Source organism: Vanacampus margaritifer, chromosome 10 (assembly GCF_051991255.1).
Source record: "Vanacampus margaritifer isolate UIUO_Vmar chromosome 10, RoL_Vmar_1.0, whole genome shotgun sequence".
NCBI classification, from domain to species: Eukaryota; Metazoa; Chordata; class Actinopteri; order Syngnathiformes; family Syngnathidae; genus Vanacampus; species Vanacampus margaritifer.
Window position 1 is genome coordinate 10,586,776 of NC_135441.1, and position 21,097 is coordinate 10,607,872.

The 21,097-nt window shown below is 37.5% G+C and overlaps 1 protein-coding gene across 2 annotated transcripts in view; it reads left to right on the forward strand.

Annotated features, from left to right (window-relative positions):
* Window positions 1-21,097, forward strand: part of il1rapl2 (interleukin 1 receptor accessory protein-like 2) — a 294,184-nt gene that overhangs the window by 235,232 nt on the left and 37,855 nt on the right. For both annotated transcript variants that reach the window (XM_077578736.1, XM_077578737.1), the window contains exon 7: window positions 13,159-13,233. In XM_077578736.1, the coding sequence (XP_077434862.1) occupies window positions 13,159-13,233 (75 nt within the window). The remainder of the gene's footprint in view (window positions 1-13,158; window positions 13,234-21,097) is intronic.

A 21,097-nucleotide genomic window follows, 5' to 3' on the forward strand; every position in this document is an offset into this window, starting at 1 on the left:
TTGAAGCGGAATTGGAAAATACTCTTATCACTACGTTAGTGATGACCGGTTGGCCTATTGCAGTCTTAAATGGGTTGTTGGATTTTGGAATATATTTCACCCCTGTTACATCATAAATCTGTTTTCCTGTTACAGAGCTTAGCATTAGCCATACCCATGTCCCGTACCTTCATCATATAATCCCTCGAGAACTTAATTATTAACCCAGAATTGGGGGTTTGTGTGTGTAGTCATATTGTGTTGAATTTACAATGGGGGGGGGCAAAAGAAGGGTGGGAATTGACAGAAGCAGTCAAACAGATGCAATAACTGTCAAACAATTGTATTGATGTTTACATAAATTTAAATTAGTTACATATGACTTTGATCAGAATATTGAATTATTTCTCCATCTTTATTCAGTTTTGTTCCATGGGCGTGCCCTATTCCAAGTTTAGCTTTATTTGGGTGAGTGGAGTTCCATATGATTGTGTCCATAGAAAATTTTGAGATGCAATTAAATTGCAATGTTGCACATAAAAAGACACATGTAATTGTGTCAATGGAATTTTGCCAAAAATAAGGGAACACGTGCACAATTGCATTCTGGATTTTGGTGTGAGCTAAGCTTCTTTGTTATCTTCTTTTTTTCCTCTGGAAAAAACAAACAAACAAAAAACTTCTTTGTTATCTGATCTACAGGTGGAGGTGCCAAGTGGTCACTCAGACCCCCTGTAGCAGCCTAATCTGCAATATGTTCAATTTGGCTTGCCTATTAACATTTCTTATCATGGGTGCACCTCAAAGACACACACATGCAGTATGCTCACTTTGGCTGTTTGCCTGATATGTAATACTAGTTTGCTCATTTGAGTACAAACCGTGCACACTATGCAATATAAAGCTCGACTTTTTCTCCATAGAAACAACAGCACAAGACCATGTTGGGATAGAAACAACAGGCCAAAACTTATTATTAAAGGCTTATCCACATCCACTGCAAGCACACTCACCGTCATTGACTATGGATTGATTACTATGGTATTTCCTACAAACAACAGATTATCAATTAGATCGTTGTTTCATTTCTATGTGATGGGTGGACTGTGATTGTACCACTCATCTAACAAACGAGAGTGAGAAACAATTTTAAAGTGGCTGTGAGTGATTTTTAAGTGGGACAGGAGCATAACTTGATTCAATATGGAGCAAGAAGCACATGAGAAACCACTTGAATTAACTAAAATAGTAGTCTGAAGTAGTACATGAAAGACAGAGAATAGCCATTATCTGGTTGACTTAAGCCAGTTTGTGAATGAGTTTGGCTCCATTACACTCCAACCAGGTTTGGCCTAGCTGTAAAGACAACAGAGAAACTGGTTGGAGGCCAGCAGCTCAAAGGACTGTGTCTGTGTGCCACCGCTATGGAGCCATGACAAAGTTTACCTTCTCCTCCAGCCAGCGAAGTTACACTAAACTTCGTGTGACACACATACGAGATAAAAGCAACACCAAAGTTCAGCTGCATTGTTGTATTTCTGTATGGCGTTATGTGATAAAATACAAAGCAGTTCATCAAAGTCTCACTCTGAAATGAGAAATTAAGATAAAAGATAATAATCCTTTTTTGAAAATAAAAGTGTTATGTATATCTCTTACAGGAAATTTATTACAGACTTAAATGGAAATGTAGTTATTAGGAGGAATTAATTAATACCTAACTTTGTGTACACTTTTCAACTGAATTTCCACAAGATAAATATCAAAAGTAATAATGTTTAATTGGTGTCATTGTTATAACGCTGCATACAGTATACAGCTTTATTTTTTATTTTTTATATGCAGTACTGTAGTGCCACTTGAATGAATATATTGCCACACTGCTACTTGCATTCCTACAAGGAGTTGTCAATTGATTAAGTAGTACCTTTATACAGTGTTCTATGTGTTCTTTTATTGCGGCTTCACTCTAAATGTGAGGTTTATATTTGTGACCAAGGCTTCATCTGTTGTGGGTTTCCTTCGCTATTCCTTGTTATTTTTCTTCCTTCTAAGTTGGACCAGTCAAAAAATATCTATCTATCTATCTATCTATCTATCTATCTATCTATCTATCTATCTATCTATCTATCTATCTATCTATCTATCTATCTATCTATCTATCTATCTATATATCTATCTATCTATCTATCTATCCATCCATCCATCCATCCATCTTCAACAAAAAACTAATGCAACACTTTTGTTTTTTCTCCCATTTTTTTACGAGCTGAACTCAAAGATCTAAAACTTTTTCCACATACACAATATCACCATTTCTCTCAAATATTAGTCACAAACCAGTCTAACTCTGTGATAGTGAGCACTTCTACTTTGCCGAGATAATCCGTCCCACCTCACAGGTGGGCCTTAGACTGCCCATAATAAACACTAATCATGGTGGATAATTAGCATCTTGATATAAAACACCTGTGAGGTGGGATGGATTATCTCGGCAAAGTAGAAGTGCTCACTATCACAGAGTTAGACTGGTTTGTGCCTAATATTTGAGAGAAATGGTGATATTGTATATGTGGAAAAAGTTTTAGATCTTTGAGTTCATCTAAAAAAAAAAAAAGGGAGCTAAAACAAAAGTGTCGCATTTACATTTTTCATGAGTGTCTATCTGCCAGAGCGCACTGATTCACTCTAACCATTTGGAAACTCAGATTATTGTTCAAATGTGAGGGCCTCAAAAACATAATACTTGAAAACTCAAGTAAAAAGTAAACAGCTGAGTTGGTCTCCAAGTTCCCACTTCACAGCACAGATATGCTTCCACCATGTTGAGATACTAGTACGCATCTAGCATGCCACATGTAAAGGGAGTGAAAGAAGACACTTTGATTGACAGTGATAGAAGTCAGCTATAACCACTCCCATAGCAGGTCCGCCATCCTGCACTTGTCTGCGAAATTAACAACTTGGTCTAACCATGCGCCCTACAGGATTTACTATTGTCAATAAAATAGAAGTCTAGGTCTCTAGGTCGCTTAAATAATTAATAGTGGTCATGTAAAGTAAAAATAAATGAATAAATAATTGCAGTTTTAATACAAAAGTGGCATCCTTGCTTGCAGACAGACAGATAAAACATTAGTATAACATTATATAGTAAAAATACATCTATTTAAGATGTCCTCTTTTATTACAGCTCTTTTTCCCGAACATATTTTTTAAGATATTAAATAATTATTAAGAGTTTTAAGAAGCTCTTTGTGCTCTCTTAATGAACATCATCACTTCAGGGAAGGAGCATACCAAGTCCCAAATCTCATATTGTGTCATTCTGGAGTTTAGAGCAGCATTGGGACTGAGCCCTGAAGGTGAGACTAAGTTTGGATTTGATCTACTGTGAAAAGATCCCACAGGGAGCCTGTTGGGAATTGGGAATGTTCATCATGCAGCTGTCACGTCATCTCTCTAATACCATCACTTCCAACCAAAAAATGGAGGGAACTGGCAGCTTGGAAACAGGACAAGCCTGTTTGATACAAATAGCATTTGCATTTCACTCAAGTCATTTAAATCTGAGTGCCTGGAAATCCCCACAACAGAACGTGTTCCTCAGGGTGCTGCTAGATGCTAGATAAAAGGAAAACAAATTGAGTTTTGTAGTTGTGAAACAAGCCCTCTTTGTTTGCCCCCGACTCTGCCCATCAAAAGAATTCCCACTGCAATATAAGAAGCAGCGAAGTGTCTGGAATCTCTAATTGTATGAGCTACTCAAAACAGGGAGTAAGTCTTCAAATTGAATTTCAATTTGACATGGGAAGTCCTGTTATTTATCCTCTGACGCTGATATCGCATTCTTCAGTCCTCATACAGATCCATTTTGGTTGGTGGAGACCAAAAATATCAAAGACATTCGCTGGTTTCAGTGGTGATCTAACTTGATGCGGCCCACCATGACATTTTTTGTGGCCCACAAAAACTTTAACATTCATGGGTTTTCTCTATGTACTATTTCTCCCACACACCCAAAAAACTTGCTTGTTTAATGAAGTAAAGACAAACGAAAAACAACAACATTTTGGCATGGCTCGTGAGCAGGACGCAAGGTACTGGCAGAATAACTCACGATACAACGTTGCGATGTTTAGATAATCATGATACAACACTTATGTGATGTACATGAACAACGCATTGTTTGTTTATTTATTTATTCTCTGTGATACTTCTTCACAGTTAGGCGATGTTATGTGACCGTCCCAGTGTAAATCGACTGATCTTTTTAAATGAGGTTTACTTGAATGGGTCTGCAAGTGATTTTATGATACATTCATCTTATTTTTGATTATTTTGAAATGCAAAAAAAACTAGTAAAGCTACTTATTTTCTTTAACAATAATTATATTAGAAAATATTGTCCCATGATTGTGGTTTCTGATATCTCAGTTCACACTCCAGTGTTATGAGATTGATATTTTGATGTAAATACCTGTAGTATTGGGTAAAATTATAACCATTTTTTTTTTATTACAGTTGTTTTTCTTTCAAACACATGAAATGTGGTGTAGGCATAGTATGTGCCAAGGGGACTCATTATGATGAAGAAGTAGATTTGTGTGTGATTTTATTTCCATTTGGGTTTAAATTCTACCCATTTATTATCTTAACACATTTTTAGGGGAATAGTATATTAACCCTTATGAATAAATATTAGATTTATGAACATGAAAGATTAGAGCACGTCAAAAAATATGCTCTTGTCAATGTTCTACTACTGGACCCAATTTCATGTTCTTGCACAGACATCATAGTGTGAAATAGTTTTGCATTTGCTGCTACTTTTCCATTTCGAATGTAAGAGCGTGCGGATACAAAAAGAGGGAAATGTCTCCTCGTGTTGCACAAGCGTCTGTCTCAGCCATCAGCTGATATATTCAAATAATCAGCAATACAATTGGTTTAATGTAATTGATTTAATGTAAATGAATTGTTTAATGTTTTTGAATTGCTACAAAAACATTAGATGCACATTTAAGACCAAACATCTTTTTTCTTTTTTAAACTAATGCCGGTTGACCTGAGATTGTTTCAAAATATGAACCATGCTCATAGACAAAATATTATGGTAATTGAAGACCCTAACTCGCCCATAGACTAGGGAAGGAAAGTTCATTTGCATGACACACCTCAGCAACAAAGTGCTTCACAGAAAATTAAAATACAATAATAATAAAATATTTCTATGCATTACCGGTAGTTTACAATGAAAATGGAAAAGAACACCCTTTTATAGCAATTTCAGCTTATAGTAGATATTTGTAAAATGTTTTTTTTTTTTTTGCCATATGGTAAATATTCCACTCAAAAATGTTTATACTTGCATAATCACTCCAGCAGTTGTACAAGTATCACTCATCTGTTGTTTGATAAGAGAGGGACCAGTACCCTAATCCCCCCCCCACCCCTCTCTCCCCCTTCAGCTGCAGCACTCAACATCCCTTTTTCCCCCTTTGACACTTGGTAAACATTGACAGCTGGAAGGCCAGATAGTGGAATAGATTGATGGACAGATGGAGAATTTATCCATCACTCAAGTGTGGATAAGGGAAAATCGTAGTAATACTTAAGAAACACTCCTGGTGTCATACCAAATAAGAGAAAGTTCAACATCAACAACAAGATACTTGAAATTATTATTAATTAATTATTATTATAAGGGACAGTGTGCAGTTAAATACTCTAATTAGTTGTTTTAAATCGCTCTCACCTATCTGCTGCCGGCCCCATTGACAGCAAGGATAGGAACACACTATTTCCAGTACAGAGGCTTTAGGTAACTCACGTATCCATGGAGATTAAGTTAATTATCTTTCTCTTATCTGCAATTATCTTGTCTTTCACACAATCCCAGTGAGCAGTTGGGAAAACCGTCAGGATGTCGGAATTGTCAAGTAACGCATTACCTTTTCCAACTGCTCTGTCTGACAATCATAACATCAGGGATGCCTTTTTTTTGCAGAACGGTACCGAGTACTCAATTGTTGAGTAGTCACTGATACAGATACCGCTAGTACTTTTGATACATTACATTTTACCCAAAAAACAAAAACAGATCATTTAAAAGAACAGCCTATATATCAAAACATGGCTTTAAAACTGCATGAAATTAATGTACATTTTCGATTCTTCTAATTTCTAGTTCCTGATCATAAAACTGCCACAGGAGGATGGCCGATTCTGGTATTGACTCAAATCATGAGTGCGAATGCTGGTATTGGTACTCGCCCATCTCTAACTAAAAAGTAGTAATAGTACGAGCTCTTAAGGATGTTTGTAAATGCTTCAAAGTTCTGAAGTTAAAACTTTTCTCCGAGTACTCCGGCTTACTCCCACATTCCAAATTTATGCATTTTAGGTTAATGTACCAACGACAGTCAACTAGCAGAATTGCTACTTGGCTACTGGCTAGCCTTGCGTAAACTCTATTGATTTTCCATCAGTGTATAAAACCCAGTACACTATACACAAATATATACTTGACACCTTAAGCACCAGTTTTTAAAATGTGTACCCAGACTTAAGAAAAACAATTCACCATCTTTATTGTTTATTGTTTAGTGTGTTGCCTACCAACTGGCGAAAAAAGTTCTCCTACTCACCGTGCCTTAGAGGCTTCAGACAATCAGGCCTTTGCTGCCTTTGGCAAGAAAGGGGTAGCGGACCTGATTATATTCACCCTTTACGTTCATTTCTGTTTAAAACAACATGAACATGACCAATAACATGCATAGGATTTTGGGCAATCAGGTGACAACCTATGACCTACAAAGGTCCTTGGGCACCTTTATCAAAAAAGTGTTACCTCTACAATGTAGATTATGATGACAAATGCATATATGACATTGGCTATAGACTGAGTGTGTGTGCTTGCGTGTGTGCGTGACAGTGCGTGTTACTGCATCTGCTGAGAGGTGATAAGACCTTTAATAATGAGCTTGTTCGTTCTGTCATTAGTCAATGCACTGTCAGTTTCTCCACCATATTCCGTTTTCATTTACACACAAAGACAATAACAGAGACGAGGGTGGGGCTATAGGAACAGTGATAATGGTTGAGCATCGTCGAGGCAGTGGTAAAGTCTCTCACTTTGTTACACGCAAACACACATCCTAGTGAGGTCATACTCATTAAGTTTAACGGGAGCACCTACATATAGCATTCTGACCCTGAACACACATCATCATCATCCATCTTCAGGATGTGTGGCTTTTTCTTCTAAATGAGATACCTCTTCATTTCCAAAGAGAGGATTTTAATGATGAGAGTGAACATAAGAATATTTCTTTCATCCGTTTTTCTCACCTGATCGATTGTGGGACGACACTTGGATAAGGCGTAGCCCCGGGAGGGACCCGGAGCCTATAACGGAGCCGGGGTGTTGATGATCAATGTGTCATCATCTTCTTCTTCTTTTTTTTTTTAAATCAGGCGATTAACCTTACTAATCGAGTCCACAGTACTTCTGCATTCAAGTGCCGCATTTTGGTCACATGTGCCAGCCAGCCAGTCAACCAGTGTTAGTGTGTTTCTTGTGATGTGATCAGATGGTCAAATGGGTTTCACGACTAGGAAGTGCTGTTGCCATGACTATGTGACGCACTACAGCTGACCTAAAACTTCACAAAAGCAATATGTTCAATGCAGCCCCACTAGTCCAACTATGTTATCATGATTACATTTGTGTTTATGGAATATGATTTAAGTACCCGTTTTTATTCATCTCAAGGGGCGGCCATTTTGCTACTTTCTGTCGACTGAAAATGACATAACAGTGCCAAACGGCTCAGCTTGCGAACATCACATGACCAAACCGAGAAATCAGGTGAGCTGTGTTTGGTCGTTACCTGAGCCCTTAAACACTGTGGTGTAATTTTCATTCGACAGCGAGTGACAAAATGGCTGCCCCCTGACATGACGATTTTGTTGCTTAATTTATAGTAATACAGAGAGCACAATATTGTAAAGAAAATGTTTGACTTCACTACCCCTTTAAATACAACGGCTGTTTGTACAGTTCGGAGGTTGTGCGTTCAGAATTTGACTTCATAAATGTTTGCTTTTTCTTTTTTAGCAAGTGGCTGAAACGTGCACTTTTGCAAGCACTGAGAAAAACTGTATTTAAGTCTGTCCTGAAGAACAATGTAAGCACATCAGCCACATTACACACCCACCAAAATGTAGATGGCAGCAACCAATACAGAAATCCCTTTCCTGATTGATGGATTCTGTCCCCAGGCCAAGTATCAACCTGGTTGTGATGCATGCTGGGTAATTATTCAAACCGTAGCATTTACATGGAGAAAAAAAAATGTCTCTGGCATCAATTCCATTAAATCCTCTTCCTGGTCAATGCTCAATTCATTTGTCATCATGAAATGTGTTTGAAGTGGAGACACGTTTAAGTACACATGCTGCAACACACTACATAAATACAATGCCGATTGTGGTTTAAATAAGGTGGCTGTTTCAATCTAAATACATTCATCTTGCCTGACTACATTCATTGCATCTCCCTGTCCAAAATTTCTTGATATTTCCTCCGTTTTATTTATTTGCTTTCATCTTCATCTAATCTCCCTCCTATGAAAGATTTCAGCCTGCAGCTCAGACAGAGATCACTGGGGTCATGGCCAAATGGATTTGTCATTGTTAGACTCGCAAGATCAATTTATCCAGAGAGAATCATAAGCAGCTGGCTTCAATTGCCTTTATTACATTGAAGCGCATTTCAGACTGGTCAAATTTGATTCTAAATTGGATGATCCATTTTGCGGTTCTGGCACCAAACTTTTTGATCATGTTGCTATATGGCAAAAAGTCTTAGGGTCATTATACAATTTAGACACATCAACTGGACTTGTCTTTGTAGTAGAAATAGAAATAAAATACATTTCATAGGCCTGAGTCTCAAAGGATGCCAACAATTGTTAGAATACAATTAGGGGTTACACTAGCATTACACATACATTCACATGCATACACTGTATTCTTTCAATATTTTTCTCATAATATTCCTGTTTCATTGTTGCTGTAATTTTATTTCAAAACCAACTCTATCACCCCTCACACTTTTCATCATACACATCTTCCACATTGGACACACTTTTAGCCCCCTGGCAAGTTAGCATATAGTTTTCAATCATGTCATGTTCCATTCTTTTCAGCTACTTTATTCCCTCCCCTCTCAACCTTAAATTTGCATTGCATGCCTTTGATCCGCCAACTGTGTATATGGAATAAAGGACAAGGAAGGTCTCCTTAATCAGGTTCCCTGGCAGTGTGGTCCTTGGTTGAAGTTCTACAGTATAATGCATATTGTATCTGTGTGTGCTCGCGTTGTATTGTGTATTTGATAATAGAAGTACATGTTTGATAATGAGGTACACTTTAGCTAACTCCAGTTTTTCTCTCGTCAGCATTTGTGCCAAGCTCACATTAAACGCTCAAACACACATTTGCTTTATACAATTTGATACACCCTCAGGTCTCTCCAAATATGTCTCCAAAGAGCGGCTGTTGCATCAGAACTATGCTAATTTCTATCTCACAAAACACCAAATCATCATAATAAAATTATCTTTTTAAGATGGATTTGCATAATCTCTTGCATGATTCAGCCCTCTGTTTATCAGAGATTTTTTTTTTTAGCTGTTTTGAATGACTCATCTATCAGATATTCTTGGCACAGGTTCAGATGACAGAGATTTCTGGTGTCAAGGCAGCTTGGTAATGATTTTTTAAAGAGGTTCATTCAGTGGTGACACTACATTAGGGGCAGAGGGACAATGCACCACCAAATAAAGCAGTTTTATTTTTATTTTCGATTACAGAATTGATAGCACAAATGATACACATAAAATACAAATGAAAAAGTTTGTTTGATTGAAATAACCTAATATTGGAACATTATTGAAAGAAAAACAGCCATTTATTTTATCTAGAATAATTGTTTGATAAAACAGTATAGGAATAATGGCAACTTGCGCATTTGTGTATCACCTTTGTTGATGAATTCTGGCTTCAAGCGATATTGATGGTCACAAGTGTTTGATTTTATTCAGTAGGCCAATTTAATTCTCTGTTCCTTAAAATAATCTACAGAAAGTGTCCATAGGCTAAATGTGTGGTAGCTCTGTAACATTAGCAAGTTACGATAGCTAGCATTTATTAGCTGTAAAATTGCTGCTAAACTGTGGCTGTGTTTATTAACATGTTACTAGCATAAAGTTACAACATTTAAACACAGCATAAAGGATCTTTAAAGCACTGACCTCAATCCCACCAAAACCTTTTGAGGTGAACTCGAATGGATGGCTGAATAGACTCACAGATCTCCCACTCCAAGTCCCCCGAACAGAGCGAAAGCTAATGTGTAGTAGCATTTAAACTCTCTTTAAACTTTAATTTTTCAGCTCCTGTAGGTTTAATTGGTCTGTGTCTGAATGCATTTGCCCATGCATTACTTAGCGTTCACAAAGGCATGTGCACAATAATTAAGACGTCTCGTGTACTGTAGTACTTGCATCCATAACATTGGTATGTGTCTGCGTACAATCTGCTTACAGGACTAAATAATCAATTCACTACACATTGTTCATCAAAGATGGGGTGCAGAATAAAGTAGAGTATCTGACTATGCTTGCAACATGGTTCATAATGGAAAAATATTTTGTACGTTTTGATTCATTTTAAGTTTGTATTTCTCTTAGGGCACGTTTACAAATGCCAACGGTCTTAATAGCTTTTTTTCGTGCACTCAGAGACATGAGTATTGAGTACAATGAATGGATTGATTGTATGCACAGTCCAATAACTATTTTAAAAACAATCATGAAAGAAAAGCTCAAGTGAGGGACAACAACACACATTACATCTTGCAGCAATTCTGCGCCTCACTTAAAATATTTGTCAAAGCAGTGTTGTTTTTTTCCCAAATGTTTCCTGGTCCTGAATTGACGTAAGACGGTGACCATGCAAAATCTACTTGTCAAAGAATGGAAAAGTGTCATATAACAAGTGTCAAAAGAGATGGTACGTTTAGTTCCACTGAATGTCAAGCAGCAGAAGGTCAGGAGGAAGTGGTCATTTCATTTGCAGTGGAAAACATTATATTCCATAGAGCATGAATAATTAACTTCATGCCGGGAAGCTGGCCTCAGGATTCTGAATATTGTTTCAAATATAATTAATGTCCTTTGTACCTGTACCCCCCGCCCCCACCCACACACACTCCCTATTTTATGAAGGTTTCCGTCCTGAGAACAGTTGAAAATTAAAACATGAAGGGGGGCTTACAGTAGAAAGTATATATGAAGAGGTACTGTAAAAAGGCAGTAAAAGATTATTTCAGTCTATTTGGAGCATCTGGTGTCATGTAAAAGTAACTTTCTCTGCTATGAAACTGCCAGCCACTCACATTCATATCTGAGGACACACGTATACAAACACACACATTTCGCACAGTGTGAAGTTCAAGAGAAAAAAAAAATCATATTTCTGCTTTAGAAGCTGTGAAAGCAGACTCTGGTGATTATTGCTCTGTCTGACCTTATGTGCTGGACTGTTCTGCACTGCCTGCATGGAAAAGGTCAAACTTGATTTGACAAGCAAAGTCCATATGAAGTAGAAGTCTTTTGAGACATGTCCAACCTGGTTTTAGTAATTAACTGTGCTGGTCAATAGACACAATCAGAGAGCAGATTATATGAGCTTCCCGAGTTATCAAGGGCAACAAATACATCATCATCATCATCATCATCTAATTACATGTAGAGCATGCAGTTAGCTGTCAGCCTGACTGACTACTTCACTTAATGAACTCAGTAAATTATGGCAACAGGTGATGGCAGTTGTGAGTTATTTTGAGCAACAACAGCAAAAAATAAAAAATAAATTATTTTAATGTTAAAAGATCACCATAATCTTCATATTTAGAGTCATCTTTTGAAAACTAAGCAAACTAAAATAATTGTGTTTGTTTAGCAAAGACAAAGGATGGATGAAGAATGAGAGTCATGGATCGCTTATCCCTGTTTTTTTTTATTTATTTTTTATTTTTTTACTACCGACTTTCCTTGAATGTAGTCAAATGTAATGAGTGCTCTTTTGGGTCAGGTGATTCTGCTTTCTATGTTAAATCTAACAAATAACTTACAATCAGTGGTCCTCAACCTTTTTTCCACCACGAAGAAGTTTATACAAGTCCATAACTTTGTTCCTAACTAACTAGCAGTACAAACATCATAAAAACAGTAATAACAACAGTCACTATGGTAATGCAAATCATACTTGGGTATTTTGTAGATATACTGTAGCAATAAACATGAAGCCACATTTTTATTTAAATATATCAGCAGCATCCTCCTGGAATACGGCAACATAATAAGGCACCACAGAACAAGTATGAAGTCCATGAATAACTCAACGCAAAATCAAGAGCCCCTCGCTGCATCTTGTGTAGAGCGGGCCTCGTACGTAAGAATCACCTGCCGCGTGTAGATCCATGTACTGTATTTCAAGTACCGGTTGGTCTCCTGCTATTGTCTGTTAATGCACCATTTTCTTTCTTCTTGGTCACTGGCTTGGCAAAGAAACTTTCAAAATGTGTCTGTTTTTTGTTTTTTTTACTCATTTTGTTAGCATGTGGATTTAATATAAGTGCTACATTCCTGAGATAATTAGCATCTTGACATGTGTCAAGAGTCCATCATATACAGATTTAACAGAGGTCACTTTTCAACATAAAATGTTTTTTTTAGCCTTGGATACTAAATAAACCAAAAGTACAATAAGCTTTTTATTTTATTATTCATTTGACTGTGCAGCCCACCACGGCTCGGTCCTAAACTAAATAAACTATTTCAAACAACCCCTGAATGTCTTATTTTTCTCTTTCTAACACTTTTACCATTCAAATTCAATCACACTAAATTCTCATCAGAACAGGCTCTACAACATCATCAGCCATTTCAACTTCTTTACAGATGTTGATGCGTTGGTCCTCCATCAAACTCCAATATTTTGGCCTCATTGAGGAACGTTTGATTTCTGATAAAGGATTTATGTGGAAAAACTTATGAATTAAAAATATTCTCATAATGCTTATTGTGTCTGTCCGCTTTCCTCCAGCGCTCCAGACCACCCAGCCACCTAAAGTCCTTTTCCCCCCAGAGAGACAAGACACGGTGATAGAGATCACACCCGGTAAGTACCAACTTCAAAAACGTATTCTTCCCATATGTTTAAATGGTATCCAAAAAGAAATACTTTTTCATCCATGATCTGTTTTTATATTGATTTCTTGATGGGTCATTCTGTCAATGTAGGCTACTGTATACTATCATTACTCTATCTTTATGTCTGTCACATGAACCAGCACATATCTAAAACAGTGTTTTAAAGGAAAGTTGCAAATCCCAAATTGCTTGCAGCATCAATTTGCAATTTCAGTGAAATGATTATCAATGCGAAAGAAAAGTGCTATTTGGCGCTCCATCCACTAATTTAGATTCACTCTTCAGATGGAGACACAAAGAAGAAATTTTGGGATGGTAATTATAGTGAAAGAAACACACAGGAAGGGTCTCATTAAGTCTGTTTCAGATTGTGTACTACTGTAAATTGTATGGTGCGTGTTTTGCTCTAGCACAGGATGACTGTGCGCACGTGTGTGTGCATGCATCACCTGCTGTGCAGCGGCCTCTCTGACGATGTTAGCACTGTAGGCAGAAAGGTGTTTGGATGCATGTACTAGCATGGGTGTTTGTGTGTTTTCATTAATTCCACATTGATGCAGTGGCAAGCAAATAGGCCCCAAGGCCCTTGTACACTGATTGCAGCAGGGACACCTTTTAATGGGAATCACAATCTCACTACCACCCCAAAACCAATAGCAATACTGTAAATACTCATTAACACTGTGTGCGCTCATTAGAAACTGTGGAGCATTTTGATCATTTCCATCTCGTATTCAAATTTACATTTGTTCAACCATGTTTTTAATTACGCTAATTTAATCTCCATTCAGGTTATTTCTCTATTTTCCTTGCTCTCCTATTTGCTCCATTTCCCATATTGTGACCTTTTCTCTCTTCTCCACCCTTCCATAATACCATGGGTAATCAACACAATTCCGTTAACTCATTATTATCTCACTAATGTGAGCTAGAGGCAGATGAAATGCATAATTAAAGATTGATTTGAGATATGAGTACACTGAATTTTCAATGGAAAAAAAGACCCATGAATAATGAAGGTAGCTTGAGGAGTTAGAGGGACATCCGACATTACAAAAACACTCCGGAGGGCCCAAGCTGCATTTCTATAACAATCTATTAACAGAGTAAAGAGAGAATGAACATGGTTTCAAATGAATACTTGTCATAAGTAGCTCAGTAGACTTGCTAAATTCAACAATTATGATTATGTGCTTTTCTCCTGGTTTAAGGGGATTAACATACCTGGTAATTGCTGTTTTTAAACAGCAGCGTTCTAACGATATGAAACTGTTATAGGATAATGGGAAAAGAAAGCAGTTTAAGTAGAAAGGTAAGATTTATTGTATGATAGTTGCTGTCCCTCCGGTGCGGTCTAGATGACTGCTAATATTGTGTTGGTCGCTCATTTTCACGAAAACGAAATATGATTTTCATTTGAAGATTTTAAGCCTACCATTGGGCAGTTACTTTTGTCTAGTTACTTTTGTTTAAGTGGCGTGGTGACACAGTGACCGCTCAAATCATAGTGACACTGATCAACTAGCATGTTGTTGTAGGCATAGGGTTTTATAGCACTGATACTTTATATTCATTTTCACATCTAAGCAGCAGTGGCTTCTGTTGTTAAACTCAAGGTATTTTTGATGCATTTACATCATGATGTATAGTAGTTAGCATGTTGTAGCAGGCAGCTAGCAATGCTAACGCTGAGAAAGCACATATACAGTAGGTGTCTTCGGTGACAATTTTCGCGTAAATCACTGCCGTTTAATTGTACATGCTTGAACCCAGCGAAGACATTCCTCTGGAAACTCCCTTCATTCGATCCCGGTCACAACATCGCCGGTCACAACATCGCCAGTCACATAGCAACAGAGGCCAAAACAGCAGAGGTTTGTTCTAACCATAATACGTCTGTTAAGTATATGTATGGTGAAATAGCGCTTGCCTGTGTTCCTTGTCCGAAAATCAACTGGCCACGCCCATGCGCTGTTCTAAAAATAGTAGTTTGGGCGTAATTGTGAACTGCTCTTTAGGAACAGCACTTGGGCCACGACTGATAACGTTTTATATGATCACAAGGACATAAGATCTGGCAAAGCAATTTGAAATGGCTAATGTGTGACAAATTATTAGTTTAGCATCCGGCTTCCTTATGCCACAACAATAATTGACAGCACCAAAAGGTGAAATAACAGATCAGGATTCTACATTTGGCCACAATGTGATGCAAAATTTTAATTAAAGTAAGCCATTTTAAAGTAAAAAGAAAACATTTCCGTTGTTAGAAGCGAAAGTTGCCGTCACCACACGCGGGAAATTCACCCTGATGCCCTAACACCTCTCTGAGAGAGTGTGTGTTCGTAAAGGCAATGCATGCTCTCCTTCCATTCATTTCTGAACACAGCCTATGTTGGAAAGCAATGAGCATCTTGTGCTTGCACTATTTCCATCTGTACTGGCTGACACACCGGACTATGGCGCTCCTTTTTTGTGACACATTTCCAAACAGCTGGAGTGAACCAATGGGCGCTGGAGCATATTTCAGAACACACCCATGACTATAAGAAATACTAAGAAAATATAATCATGTTTAAAAAAGAATACACATTTCTCTCAATATTTCTATCATAATTATAGGCTGAAATTAGTACCCTATACGTCCAATTAATGATTGGAAAATATCAAGCAAAGCAGATTTAGTATCAAAAAATGTAAATGCATCTTTTTTTTTCAGGTATCCCTCACTCTGTTATGTGTGAATGTTTAATGTGTTAAACGCAATACCAAAGGCCTCTATCCATGATGTGGGTGTCTTGACTATAATTAAGTAGAATAGGAGAACATCCTGTGCCAACACATACTTGTACTTGATTGAAAAGTGCATAACTATCAATATATGATGTGGGTGGATCAATGTTGGACTGTAAGATATGTTATGATGATTGTGATATCCATATTTTTGCCTCCTCAAATATTCATGAGGTAGGCCTGCGTAAATTAAAATAGCCAACCAAAAAGTCCATTGGGTAATTTAGTAGGCGAACTTGCAGGATTAGATTTTTGTGCATGGTAAATATTTTCAATGAATATTAATGCTGTGTAGACTAAATTCCGAAAATTAGCAACAACAGTTTGTCTAATACGGGCTACATCTGGCAAGTTGGCAAGTTGCTCGCAGGCAAAGTTCGTATTTATTTATTTATTTATTTATTATGTTTGTGTGGTGTCAGAAAGGTTGAGAACAGATTATTCTCCCGGCTACACAATAAGCACTTTATTTTCTGGGGTCACTTAAGCCTATTTCTCAAGTAATGTCTGTTGCTACTCCCTCAGGACAAATTTCTCTCTATCCTCTCCCTCTGTCATCGTTCCATGAAGTATATCGAAGAGGAAAATAACACATTCACACACACAAGTGTAAAAGGTACCAGTGAGAGTTTAGCTGTGAAAAACGGGTGAAGATAAGGTGGCATACTGTATTTTCTACCCACCACCCACATGTCTCGGTTTTAGCCCCATAGCATTTATCTCAGTGTGTCTGTCTCCTTCTGTCCCTGTGAGGTGTCTGCTTCTATTTCACTTTATTTCCATCTGTCTGTCTCCCATCTACCGCTGCCACTATCTCAAACGGTTCCACTGTGTTCCTTTCAGCTCATTCTATCTCCTCATTCACATTCTTTCAAATAGGTACGTATGTCAGCGTTCTCTTTCACTGTCAGAGAGATAACTTGGAGTGGGGTGCCTCAGACTATTCCAAGTTGGATCTTTATGGTCCCCATTTAATCCATGACATTGGTTTTGTTTGCAGTTGTTTATCATCTTCAGCCCCTTAATTCAGCCTTATGCCAAGTGGGACACAATCATGAAGTGAAAGGAAATCTATACAATATTTTAAACTTTTTTTTAAATAAAAAACTGAAAAATAGGATTTGCGAAAATACTCACCCGCTCTGAGTTAATACTATGTAGAACCACCTTTTGCTGTGTTACAGCTGCAAGTCTTTTGGGGTATGTCTACTTCAGTTTTGCACATCGAGAGACTGAAATTGTTGCCCGTTGTTCCTTGCAAAACAGTTCCAGCTCAGCTCGATTAGATGGAGAGCGTTTATGAACAGTAGTTTTCACATTACTGTCAGTTGGCTGCACTGAGTGAAAAGGGGGTGAATATTTTTTTACAGCCTAAATGGTAAATTGACTGCTTTTTATATAGCACTCTAGCTACACTATAAGGCGTCCAAAACACTTTGCAAAGCCTCACATTCACCCATTCATACAGCAGTGATCAGCTGCTGCCATGCAGGGCGCTGCCAGGCCCACTGGGAGCAAATTGGAGTTCAGTGTCTTGCATAAGGACACTTCAACATGGTCATAAAGGCTGAGGATTGAACCCACAACCTCCAAGTTGGGAGACGACCACTCTACCATTGAGCCCGGGCGCCCCACTGTTCAGTTATTTATTTGTAAGTGTCCCACTTAGTGTTGATTCTTCAACATGATTAAAAAATAATAATAAATAATCCCATTTTATATAATTGTTTGAATCCTGAAATGTGGCAAAAGGTCAAAATGTTCAAGGAGGGCTAAGACACTGTACCTTTTATATATATACAGTAATAAGAGTAGAAGAGCTGTAACAACCAAAGTAAAATGTTTCATACGTCAGTTCAATTAAATAGAATTATTTTAGCCGGGTTTTAATGCACTTAGTGTTGCATAAGAGATTCAAAGCTTTTAATTTGAAGAATTGTGTGGGTTGAAACTACAGGTTAAAAAAATAGAGTTTATATATTTAGAGTAGCATTCTAAATGTCAAGTGGAGACTTCCACAGCCTACATCTTCTCCTAACTCAAATGGAAGAAAATGCTTAAGATAATACATCACTACACACAACATTTGTCTTAGAGTGCTAAAAGGAGGAGTTTGACAGACAAAAAGCGCAAAAGAGAAGAGGGTCACAAAATGTGTTTGCCAAAGAGTGAGTCATGTTTCATGGCTCTCTCTTTGGCAACGGTATTATCAAACTAAACTAGAAGATGTGTTCAGAGTTAATGTTTTATTATGCTTTTGGTTTCATTTTATTTTATTCCTCATAATATGCTATTTTGGATGGAGTTGGAGCCTGAAATATAATGGCTAGGAAAAGTAAGCTTCTATAAGTTAAATCACTTTTTATCTTCACCTTTACTACACTTTTATGGACACAAATAACAAGCATTAGAATTATAATGTGTCAGTTTTGATGCAAAAGTATCACTAATTAATAGATAATATTAAAACTAAATATGAAACATTATGTTGTTCAAATATGTTTTCTCCTGAATATTTTTTTTTAAATTTCTAGTTCTTGCCCACATGACAACCAAAACTACTGCCTTTAAGAGTGTTTTCTGTTTGCTCCTCTGTGATACCGTATCTCCATCAGTGTCCAATTACTTTCATGCTTTCTGTCCTCTCATTCACTCTCTTTTACAAATGGTGGCTTTCTATTCAGGATAACAATCCTGTGGAGTCGGAATCAGATTTTTATTAAGCGGTAATCCCCTTTAAGAATCCATCTAACCAGAATGTGTGTGCGTGCGTGCGTGCGTGCGTGCGTGCGTGTGAAAGGAATAATGGATTGAGTGTGAGTGAAGCTGTGCAAGGTTGGATATCTGCCGTACAGCGCCAACAACACCCAGAGCAACTGCACAGGCTTGGCATATGTTGCAAGTATGCATGTCAGTAGTTATTAGATCATAAAACTGTTGGCCATTCTTGCTCTCCTGTTTGTTTTTCTACAATTTTTACAAAATGCCCTGCACATCTTTACGAGTGGAATAGTAAAAGTGTAATAACACCACAGAACATTGGTAAGAACATTGTATACCATACTGAAACAATACTACGGCAAAAACCTATAAGTAAACAGTGCAATAACAGTTGAGAGCAAAACAACTTCAATTTATTTTTTGATTAGTTTGAAAAATCATGCAGTTAGCACGATGATTCTCATCACTCAACTCTATATTTATGGAGCACTTTAAAACATTCACCACTGTTTTCTTAAAATGGAACCCAGGGCCAGCAGATACAATGAAAACAGCAGAGGCCCCAGAATTGAACCTTGTGGAACACCATATGTTCGGTTATACATGTGAATTCATTTTGCACATATTCATTTGACCACTTTCATTTTCTTGTTTGTTTTTCTTTTGCTCATCGCAGTCAGGATGAAGGGATTACAATTATAAAGAATTCAGATAACGTACCATCACAACAGCTACAAGTCAACAACTGAGCCCACCAAATTCCCGCATAGGCCAAGCAATGCAACGTGATCACCTGCAGCCTATGATGGCCAAGTGGGGCGTATCATCACAAATCATTTCAGTCGGGAATGTGTCTTGACCTTCGCCAAAGCCCCGAGACCGACTCACCGAACCACTGCTCCAATGATTATAGGGCTGCAGGTAAATACGGTACAGTACATACTGAAGTAAAACAAGGGCAATTTATTATAGCACATATAACTTGTAAAATCAAACGTATCCCAAACCGTAGCCGTTTTACACAAGGTTAAAGAATCACTGAACAAGAATGCTTTGTTATTGTTATATAATTCATTGAGTGTGATCTATTGCATTGAAGTGTGGGGGTACACAGCCAAAACCTACACTGAACCCATTTTTCTTTTACAGAAACGTGCTATTCGTGTCCTTTTCGGTTGTGGATGCAGATGTCACACTAATCCAATATTCATACAACTTAAAACATTAAAATTTTATGAGTCTAACCACCTTAAAATAATGTATAAAGCCCATCATGAAATCTTACCAATTAACATGCAAATCAAATTCAAAAAAAGGGAAAGTGATTACAAATGAAGAGGAACAGATATTTTTTCCCAAACCTAAATACAGAACGATGTATTTCAACTCAAGGTGTCAGTTTGTGGAACAATCTGAATTATAAAACTAAATCATCTCAGTCCATTTGTATTTTTAGAAAATGTATATCTTTCTATCCCCTTTTATTTATTTTTCTTTTAAAGAATAACATTTTTTTTTTTTTGAATTCAATTGAATTCGGGAAGCTTCTTTGTACAAGCATGGCGTGTGGGTTCTCTCTGTTTTTGACTCCTAAATAAACAAAATAAGTCTCCTCTAATTAGATTCTTTGAGTAGGACATTCTGGTTTACTCAAGGGCAGCACCCTTTTTATGCATGCTGATGTGCTAATTTTCCACAAAGGATGAAACTTCAGAGTCACAGCATGGAATGTGAGTGTTTTTTGAGGTTTTTACTTTTCTAAAGTGTAGTAAACTCTATGGGCTCTTTTTTCATAGTCAGCAAACGTGAGCTCCAGCCTAAAAAGGGGCACATCTTCTTTGCTTGCTTTTATACGCGCACTGCACACCTTACAATTTGGTGGCAGAAATAAACTAAACTTTACACGAGCTGGAAGCAGGTCTAAGTTGTGGTGCTGGTGGTGCAATGCAATTTTGATCAAGGTGCAGGCAGTTCTTGCACACGGCACAGCTATTGGTGGCGGTGGGGACGTGGGGTTTGGACTTACCTCATAGCGCTTTACGCTAGTCTTGTGCTCGGTACAAAAATGTCTCAAATGAGGAAATGAGAGAAACGGACGCACAAAAAGCTTAATGTCATCTGTTGCTTTAAAAAACAATGCATTGGTAAAAGCATTGTGTCGAGAAGAAAAGCAGCAAGATGATGGACCCTTTTTTTTTGTGGGAAATTCAACACAATAGTTCATTGCTATAAAAGGATTAAGAGCAAGTTTGGACATTTTTCCCATGCGGGGACCTTTGAAGCTTGGACATTTAGATTTGTGGGATAATAGAAATGTT